Consider the following 10,451-nt stretch of genomic DNA (forward strand, 5'->3'; position numbering starts at 1 on the left):
CGGGTGGGTGCATGTGGCCAGAGGCCCACGGGGAAGCATGTGCTTTGACAAAATACGACCTCTGAGGGAGACACAGGTGCTAGGCCAGGTATCCAGCCTGCTGGAGCTTAGAAGTAGAGGCTCGTACTGAACTGGGAAAGATTTTACTTTCAATTTCCCTCTTTTTTTTTCATAGTGTCTTCTGCATTGAAGCAGTCCTGGGGCAAAAATCATGTCCTAAGGCGATGGAAAACTATGTGGCGTCGATGGTGCTGAGCGCAGTTGGTGACACGCTGGGCTATTATAATGGGCGATGGGAGTTCATGCAGAGTGGCCCAGCCATCCACAAAGAGCTGGCGGAGATGGGGGGACTCGGCAACTTCAGCCTCCAGGGTTGGAAAGTCAGCGATGATACAGTGATGCACTTGGCCACGGCTGAAGCCCTGGTAGCTGCTGGGAAAAACCCAAGTTTAGCACATCTCTATTCTCTGATTGCAAAGAACTACAAGGAGTGCATGAACGACATGAATGGCAGAGCTCCAGGTAACCCCTCCATAATACTGTCTGAGCAGGGCTGTCCTCTCACTAACGTCTCTCCCTTTCCTGCAGCTTGGAGCTGAGGCTGGCCCTGGTTCTGCTTTGGCTGTTTATAGCATTAACTGTATTTTGTGTAAAGACAAGTTTTCCACACTCGGTACCTGTTTCAGGACAAACTGAAGAGAACAGAAATAAGGCAAGGTGGAGTGGTTTGGGCTTCTCTGAACTAGATGAAAAAGATATTGTTTTGCCCACATTTACAAAACATTCTCACAGGTGTGTTTGAGGCCTAGCCTTGAACTCAGGGGGAGGATGCTGGCTTTTGTGCCGGGGATGTGTCTTTTCCAACACTCAGTGGATGAAAACCACAAATTCAGCCATGTATAATGGACACCCTGAGATGGTGTGTTAAAGTAACACATTTACACAAAGGATTAATATAGAACTTCTTGTAATAAATACAATAAATTACACATAAAAAATATTTCATATAAGGGCATGTAGCGATAGGACAAGGGGCAATGGCTTTAAACTGGAAGAGAGAAGATTTAGATTAGATGTTAGGAAGAAATTCTTCCCGGTGAGGGTGGTGAGGCACTGGAACAGGTTGCCCAGAGAAGCTGTGGATGCCCCATCCCTGGAAGTGTTCAAGGCCAGGTTGGATGGGGCTTTGAGCAACCTGGTCTGGTGGAAGGTGTTCCTGCCCATGGCAGCGGGGTTGGAACTAGTTGATCTGTAAGGTCCCTTCCAACCCAAACCATTCTATGATTCTATGATATGATTCTGTGATTTAAAGGCACAAAGATCCTTGCTTGGAATAGTTAAGTTTATTAAACCTGAAGTCTACTTTTGGCTATCTCCGCATGTCTGCTTTCTGCCACAGGACAGTCAGGCCACAGTCGTCTTTTCTGAACCCTGTATTTCCATCATTCCTCTTTTCTCTGCATAGGCACAATGGTGCCAAGTTTGGGTCGCAGGCAGCAGCGTCTGGCAGCGTGTGGCAGTATTCAGGAAGGGTACCTTGACAGGCTGCAGTAGCCAAGCCGTATACAACGTATTCTGATAGTTCCTAGTTCACCTAGGCCTGCTGACCCAACTCTTCCCCGAGGACTCCATCTGTCTCTGTGCTCATGGCCCAGCCTTTTCTGGATTCTTGAGTTAAACTTAAATCTGGGCTACTGAGGCTGAGCCTCTAATTTGACTAGTGCAGGCAGTGTGAAGTATCCAGGAAACACTCAAATTCAGCAATCCTATGCAAAGTTTATGCTTTGAAAAGAAATTGGCTAGACATGCCTATTTGGAGTGGCCAGAAAATAGCAAGAATGTTCTGGCTTGACATTAAACGTGGGAAAGGCCAAATTCTGCATTGCTCTCTTAGGGCCACTGAGCGTAGTGCGACAGAGCTGTGCATTTCCAAGGTAAACCAGGTTGGAAACTCGAGCAGGAATTTATTCTGCTTACATTTCCACAGTGAGCTCCTACCCTCGTGTAAAGAACTAAACTATCAGTTTTCTTTAACACAGATAGTCTCAGTTGTTGGAGTAGCCTAATTAATAAAATATTTAGGAAGGGGTAATGATGCTTGCCACGATAGCGGGAGTCAACAGCTTAAACTTCCAAGAGACTCACTGCTGTTTTGGCAATATTGTGATTCCCCCAGCTGATGGGGTCTGCCAAGGTGGACTAACCACAGCTGGCAGTGAGACAGCACCTGGAAGCTATTTTTGCCTCCGTTATCTAAGCTTGGTGACTAAAACCTGAGATGAAAAGGAGAACCTAAAATTTAAATGTTAGTAATTAATGGCTAAGGATAATAGCACGGCTGCTGCAGTCCTTCCGTGAGTAACAGCTGCAATGTGCCCAACAGCAGTTCCCATTTGGAAGTGAAGAATTTCAAAGTAAATTTGCTATGGATGCTAATCGGATTGACAAGGAAAGGTTGGGTTATCTAGCTAAACAAAGAAATGCAGCTTCTTTAGTGGGTCCATGGACACTTAACCTCGTAAAATTTTGTGAGAAGTGGGGAAAGCAACATGGAAAAAAATGGAAGTCTGTTGGCAATGTTGTTGCAATAGCGTTCTGGAGTGCTCCTGCTGCAGCCACAGGACAGGCACTCAGCTCTGAGAGCTTAAATCCTAACCCCTGTACTACCAAAGGGAATACCTAATTCATATCTTGAAAAGCTATCTGCAGTCTGGAGTCTCCATGCCATATTGATAAATCCTAATGACAGAAGTTGTGTGTCAGTAACTTCTTTCGGCAGTTCAATGTAAATGGATTTTAACTGAGAACATAACCCAAGGTGATGCTGTTCTGGCCAAAGTATGTACTCACCGGGGAATTGCAGCCCTTAAGGCTGAGAATGGCAAATTGCTGCTGCAACTTTCACCCAACAGAGAAGAGATTGCCCCAGAACAGTGGGGGGAAGTCACATTGCTCGCCCACACACAGGAGTCCAGACCTGAAAACGGAAAACCTGCAGTAACAAAGGGATTCTCGCAACATTATGAGTCATCAGACAGCCACGGCAGGGTCCCTCAAGTATGCAGCCCCAGGAGAGAACTCACTGTCTTAATTCAAGGGCAACTTAATCCCTACATCCATTATTGCTATTTGTGATGTGCTGCAGCCCCAGATTCATTGTTCTTTGCAGATAATGAAGCAATGAATTAAGCGACACAAGCATGGACATACTTCTTTTTTCATGGTACAACTACATCTGCCTCCACAGCTCTCCAGGAAACCTTCTGCTCTTTTGGTCCAAGTCCTCTCCCTGTGGAATTATTTACCACTATGTGGTTGTTTTAACTTGCCTTTTTTATATGTACTGGTCAACCCCAAACAACTGTTATTGTTTGTGCTCATGAAGAGTCTAAATAAGTGGAAAGGAAGCCTATTCCAGAAATAGCGTCCAGTTGTACTTGAAACTTTTTGAGGTTGTCTTTCTTCACACGCTGCTTTTTGCTTGTATTTCTTCTTTCCTTAGATCAGTACCCTCCTCAGGTTACTTTTAGTTTCTTACTGTTAGTACAAGGGATTCCTAACCAGGATTTGGTGGATTTCCAAAGAAAAGTTTCCTGATTCAAAAACTCCTACAGCAGTTTTGGTTTTTTTTAAACCTGTTTTTTAAGAAAGACCTGACAATGTGATTTCAGCTTAGTCTTCCTAAATCGGCTTTCAAATGTTTTAATATTTTAACTGTTTAAAAGCATGAGGATAATACTTGTAATACTTCATAAATCACAGGAGTCTTAGCTGTTGTATACTGGTTTGTTTTACACAATTTTTCCATTTGCAGGTTATCAGTGGTCATCTCCTAAAGTAATATGCACAGGCTTAAAGCTGCAAGTAAATTGTATTGCAAAATAAGCAGTCTTTCTTTACAGTTTAAGCCTTGTCATCTTCCTCATTTTCTTTTGACTACAGTTAATGCAAGAACAATCTCACTTTTTATCAAGGACTGAGATGCCTGGTTTCAACCTGCCCAAACATGTCCTGAAGAAATGTTTTTCTCGCAGTTCCAGCAAGATTAGAGTTCGTTTTGCTTTTGTTATGCAGATTTTGATTGTGAGCTACCCTAGTCCCTTTGCTCTCTCCCCTTCCCCTTGTCTTCCTGGCAAAAGGTCTGTTTTACCGGGAACATACAAATACGGTAGCTGGTACAGCTTTTTAAAAATGTGGCTTTGTTTGACAGGTTCTTTTTAATGTCCTGTTATAGGTCATAAATGCAAGGCTCAGTACAGATTTGTGAAAAAATGCCTAAATTTTCTGTTAATCATCATAAAGTTGGAAATTATACTAATATCCCTCTTAAGGATTTTGATCTGTAGCAGCCAGCACTGAATTAATAAACTACATGAAAAGCAGATTTAGAGGCCTGAACATGTTCCCACTTTGAGACATCACAAAACCAAAGTCCCAGGCAGTTCAGTTAGAGGTTGGTGGCCATCAGTCCCGGCAGAGCCCAGCACTGCCCATACCAAATGCTGCCTATTGCTTCTTCCAGCAGAGAAACATGGTCCTGCAATTTTCAATCTGTAAGTCACCAGGGAGAAGGATGTGTAAGGAACATCTGGACTGATCCAGGGGTTGGCTGGCCATGTGGCACCGCAAAACCGGCCAGTCTCATCTACTGGGAAGGGTGTGCCGGTGGCATCACGCGAGAGGCTGATGTGCTGGCACAGCAGGCACGGATGAGGCTGGTGAAATAGTGGGTCTGGTTTGTGCCTGGGTCAGGCTGTGGGCAGAGCTAAAGTGGCCTGACATTGTGGGCTGTGCTGATCGGCAACCTGGTTTTTCCTATCGAGGAGACTTGCATAGGCCATTTCCATTCTCAAAGTTGGTTTCACTTGACAGGCTTGCAGGGCAAATAGCCTGACAGCCGCAGGACCGAGCTGCTTTTCCAGTTTGAGACAACCGTTCACGGGAAGCTGGTCCACCCATTCACACTGCACAGAGGGCTGTATCCTGTGCTTATCTAATAAGCCTATAATGTAACACCACTGTTGGAAAAGAGAGATGCTAAAGAAACTTAGACCAGCATGTGACCTTATGCCTGACAGTGGCCAGCCATTATTTATTTTTAGCATATGTCGAGAAGTCAATCTTAAAGCTGTGCTTGGATATGGAGGTATTTCAGTTACAAGGGTGCTGTAAATGCTATGTGCAGGTAAAATAGACTGCCATATACCAAATCCTACTGCCAAGCGTATACATGGAAGTGCAGAAGTGAAGAGCTGTGCAGAGTACTTAGTGCCGTACCTCGCTGTGATTAGCAAGGTCTGAGATCATGATGACTGAATTGCACCAAAGGTAATTGAATTGTAGAGTTAGATGAAGTTTCTTGACCGGGCTTCTTCCTTGCTACTGTGTTCTATTTAGTTTGACTTTCAAAGTAACAAAGGACCTGCAAGTTTATCAGCTACCTGTCCGAGGTAGGCAGCAAAGTACAGGGGCAACGGTCTAATTTTGGGTATGTGAGCATGTCAACTGCTGCTGTTACCCTAGGTGGCTGAGAGAGGACTGGGCACGCTGTGGTTAGGGGAAGACTAGTCCTTTGAGTCTGCTTTTGCCATTGTCCAACTCATTAAAACTTAAATGAAGCTGCTTGAAACCTGCCCTTGACTTACCTTTCTGCTGGAAAAGAGGTATTTCAGATTTGGCCAGAAGAGAGGACTAGGAGAAAAAGGCAAGGTAGAAGAGAATCAAAGATAATTTAATGTTTCAAACCTGTTTCCTCTTCCTTGCACACAAACATTTGGGCTTAGCTCAAAACATGTTTCATGGTCTTGGCCGGGGAAGCTGCCTTGGCTGAGAAATTTGGATGTGTTTGTGCAGATGGCTTTATCCTATGAATGTGCTGGACTAACAGGTGAGTTTCTGTAGCAGCATCACTGGAAGAATTGGAGTAATTTCTTTAAAAAGTAAATAGCAGCACTATGGAAGATATGGAGGTAGGCAAGGAGGAGTTATGGTGTGGCTTCCCACCAGAAGAGAGGCAAAATTGGACTGGGGTGTCAGCTTGGAGCAGGAGAAAACTCAGGAGGAGAGACAAAGTATATACAATCTTGAATAGTGTAGACCATGAGAAGTCATTATTTCTTGTAATATAAGAATCAGAGGGGAATTTAAGGAAATTGTCAAATGGCAGTTTAAAACAAAAGGAAATGCTTTGCATTAACAAAATCATGGTTCTGCTTACCATGGGATGTTAAAGGAGTCTGAGGGCATGCATGGGTTCAAGCTGAGGAGACCAGTTCATGGTGGCTAGGTCTGCTAGGCGTTACTGAATGCACCACTTTGGATCCATCTTTTGACTCAAGCAGGCTGTGCCTCTCTGCTGGAAGCCAGGTGGGTCTTCTTGGGGAAACATTGTACTTGCCTCATTTTTTTTTATCCTTTCCACAGTTACCTGTTAGTGACTGTGTTTAGAGACGAGCTAGTGGGCTGGGCAAACCTTTGGTCTCACCTAGTACAGTCATTCTTTCAGCTTATTGAAGAGGAGTAGAGTAAAGCCAGTTATCCAGACCATGTTGTGGTGAGGGAGATATTACATTCATCTCTTTCCGACAAACTTAAACTGCAGCAACGGAGATCTGGAAAACATTTCCTATCAGTGAGGCAATGGTAAAGATTCCTGGGGACTGTGGGGGGTCTCTGCCTTTAAAAGACCTTGTAAAGAGGCTAAACAACTAAAAAAGCAGAGGTACTTAGCCTTGCCTTGTGTCAGGGATCCTCCAAACCTCCTTTCTGTTTCTGTTTATATGTATCTATCTAGATATATGTGTACGTGATATACCTTATATAGTATATATATTTTATAGAGAAGTTATTAAATAAATAACATGAAATATAAACAATGTAAATAAATCAGCAGTGGAATATTTCTTGCCCCCCTAGACTTTTTAATTATTTTGATAAACAGGAATTATCAGGTCTGCTTGGGAGCATGCAGGATGCAGCAGCAATTTAAAGGAGGATACATACGTGAGGAGATGTTTTTAAGGGGAAGCTCGAATCCCTTAACACAGCGTAATACTTCCTTCCCTACTACCTTGCCTGTCTTCTCTCAGTCCTACTGATCTGCGTTTCTCTTTCTTTCTGTTCTTTTTTGTTATCTGCTGCTCCTGTCCAGGTGCCACGTGTGAGGCGAACGCACTGAAGCTGGATCCGGGGCGGCCGGACGGCTGGAGGATCCCGTTCAGCCCCCGGGCAGGAGGCTGCGGGGCTGCCATGCGCTCCATGTGCATTGGGCTGCGTTTCTGCCACCCCGCTGAGCTGGACACCCTGGTGCAAGTCAGCATCGAGAGCGGCCGAATGACCCACCACCACCCCACCGGCTACCTGGGGTCCTTGGCTTCGTCCCTCTTCACAGCTTTTGCCGTGAACGGCGCGGCGTCCCCCACCCCGGGGGAGGGGCGGCGGCCTGGGGGAAGGGGCTGCTGGAGGTGCTGCCACGGGCAAAAGCCTACGTGCGGGACACCGGCTTCTTTGTGGAGGAGAACATGGGGCAATGGTAAGCTGTGCTCCGAGCACCGGGTTTTGTTAAAATAAACCTCACGTATGAGAGGGTGAGCTCTGTTTATACTTAAGCTTCAGTAATCACATTATGGTAAAATCCTAGAGCAGCACATGTCTGCCATGGGATCGAATCGATTCAGAAAGTCTCTGAAGTCCCTCAGAGGAAAAATACCTCTAACTTAGTTTTAAAAAAAAAAAAGGCAGATTATGTTTGGGTCGTACTTGTGACATTTTTTGGATCCAGTATGAAGTAGCTAGACTTGTCATCTCAAGCAGCTCTTATCTGATGAAAGATGGGAAGCAGGGCTGGGGAACAGCACCCGGCTTAGAGCTGAGCTCAGTTTGAAAGTTACAACGAAATCTGACTGCAGATTCAGTGCGGCTCTGTCCACAGGGGCACACACAGACAGGGGTAGAGGTACTCTGAATTTGGGAGGATGACTCAGTTCTCACTCTGAGCCTTTGAATCCTGTGCAGCACGACAGCAGCAGGTGCTGGGCTGCCTTCTCCCATGTGGCTGGAGGGAGGGGAAATTAACTCACTGAAACATCTACTTGTGCCTCTTACTGTAAATCATGTCCCTAGTTTGACAAATGGGGGATGCCTGCCTCTTTGCCGAGCCAACGCTCCTGGGCTCTTGATGTACCACGTTTTCAGCTGCTGCCTGGCACGCAGGCGGGGAGCTTGGGTATGTGCTTCTGCCGTGGGACGGCTCTTACAGCCCCTCCATCCCCTCCCCTGTTTTGCAGGCATTACTTTGAAGAACAATGGAAAAAATACCTGGCAGAGAGAGGCATATCGGATGGGGTCTCACTGCCTACCTTCCCCTCCAAGTATGGCGTGGAAGAGAGAGACTCCTTCTACACCTCCCTCAGCTACGACGGCTGGGGGGGCAGCAGCGGGCACGATGCCCCCATGATCGCTTACGACGCGCTGCTGGGTGCAGGGGACTCCTGGGCAGAGCTGGCTCACCGGGCTTTCTTCCATGGGGGTGACAGCGACTCCACCGCTGCCATCGCAGCCTGCTGGTGGGGGGCCATGCATGGCTTCCAGGGGGTCCACACCTCCCTCTATGCCCACTTGGAGTACAGGGACCGCCTGGAACAGGTGGCCAAGGACTTGTACCACATCACCTAGGTGGGGGGGGCGGCAGGGCCCCCCAGGGGTATGCTTACCCCACCTGCTGCCCCTTAAGATTTTGCAAACCCGCTGGCTTAAAGGTTGCTTAAAGGCCAGAGCCAGGCCTGCTTTTTCTGTTTGTGTCTGTTGGAGAGGCCATTTCGGAGCTAGCAGCTTGGAGCTGGTGGGAAGCAGTTACAAGGTGTGCCAAGCCCCGAGACATCCCTCCTCTGCTGCGTGGTGGCTGCACATCGTCCGGTCCTCAAGGGGAGCAGCAGCAGCTGCTGCAGCACTGCTAGCCATGCTCCAGCAGCAGGACAGGCAGCAAAACTGACTCAAGCTGCCCCAAACCAGGGTCCTGCCCATAGCAGCATGCCAGAGGGGGTCAGGGATGCATCCCTGACTGCAGGGAGCATACATGGGCTGGCAGAGATGCCGCCCAGCAAACTGTCAACGGGGAGTGCCGGGGACACCACTTGCCATCTAGCACTGAGCATCTGTAGAGCTAAAACCTCTGCTCCTTAGGACAGAAACTATAGCAGATGCAGCCCAAGACAACCTACTGGGGGGAGCGGGGCGGGGGGCAAACAGGCAGTTGTGCCTGGGGACAACAGAATTTTCACATACAATTATTTTAGCAGAGGATGTTTTTTGTTTTAAATGAAGGAGGGGGGGGGCGGCAAATGCAGCCTTGCAGCTGTGTCAGCAGTGCATTTTGCACAACTTCACAGCACTTTCGCTATACAGGTAAGAATGTATCGCACTACTTGCCTACTTCAGTTAATGTGGGAGTTCAAGCCTACTGACCCTTACTGAAGGTAAAAGTGTGTAATAAGAATTAACAGGTTGCATTTTACATCAACTTGAGCAACTTCTGTAGTGAACTATAGTCTTTTGTTTACATCAAGGTTACTAAAGATTATTTGCTTAACATTTCCTATGGCTAATTCTATTAAAAAAACCCATTTTTTTCTTCAAGTCCAGACTGTGACACAGCAAAATACTTACTATTTTCAGAGCCATTTCAACAATGCTGTATCCCATTCAATAAACAGACCTGACATGCCTCTATTAAATGTTATATTCTATTATGGGATGAATTAAGAGATGGAAGGGAGAAGTATGAAGAGCCAGAGGGTGCGAGGTGTCTGCAAGCTCCAACCTGCAAGAGAGGAGCTGCGCTAGTGGGGTGGGAGGTGAGTTAATGTATCAGGGAATGGGGTGGTGGGAGAGGGAGAGGCTGCCTAAAAAGGAGAGGTCAGCACAGCTTTACGCAGGGAGTGAGCATAAAGGCATAATGAAAGCCTAAATCTGACAAAAACCAGCAGCAATAGGATTCACAATTTCAACACAGTTTACTACATCTCTCTGGTGTGTTGTATAAAACATGTTTTAGTGCAACATAGTACAAAGTTGTTTTGTTCTTTTTTTTTTTTTTAAAAAAAAATCCCAAACATTTTTCCACCTCATGCATGGATAGGGTATCTCTCTCCTTGGGTTCGTTACAGAAAGTTACAGCAGAGAGAGTGGTTTGAAAAGCTTCATGTTAAAACTCGTTACAGGAAGAGTCTGCCTTATAAAAACAGAGAGAAGTTTGAGACTGGGCAACACACTGCCAGAGCAACAGAGAAATGTCACCGGCAAGGTACATTCAAGGGACCACCGCGGGCGCTGCGTCCCGGGAAAGCCTGGGCTCGGTGCAGGAACCACAGGCTGGGAAGGGACCCGTTCTGGCCAGGGGGACGGGGCCATGGGACAGCCCTCCAGGAGAGCCCTGCTCTGGGGCAGACAGGCTG

At 46.6% G+C, this 10,451-nt stretch overlaps 1 protein-coding gene across 1 annotated transcript; it reads left to right on the plus strand.

Annotated features, from left to right (window-relative positions):
• The first annotated feature begins 180 nt into the window (after nucleotides 1-180).
• LOC104157627 ([Protein ADP-ribosylarginine] hydrolase-like) lies at nucleotides 181-8,673 on the plus strand. The gene is given in 4 exon segments (XM_009695039.1): nucleotides 181-522; nucleotides 7,151-7,404; nucleotides 7,407-7,531; nucleotides 8,286-8,673. Coding segments are annotated over 4 exon segments (1,065 nt in total). The 5' UTR covers nucleotides 181-224.
• Nucleotides 8,674-10,451: the final 1,778 nt, after the last annotated feature.

The sequence above is a fragment of the Cariama cristata genome, unplaced genomic scaffold (assembly GCF_000690535.1).
Source record: "Cariama cristata isolate BGI_N322 unplaced genomic scaffold, ASM69053v1 scaffold4192, whole genome shotgun sequence".
Classification (NCBI taxonomy): Eukaryota; Metazoa; Chordata; class Aves; order Cariamiformes; family Cariamidae; genus Cariama; species Cariama cristata.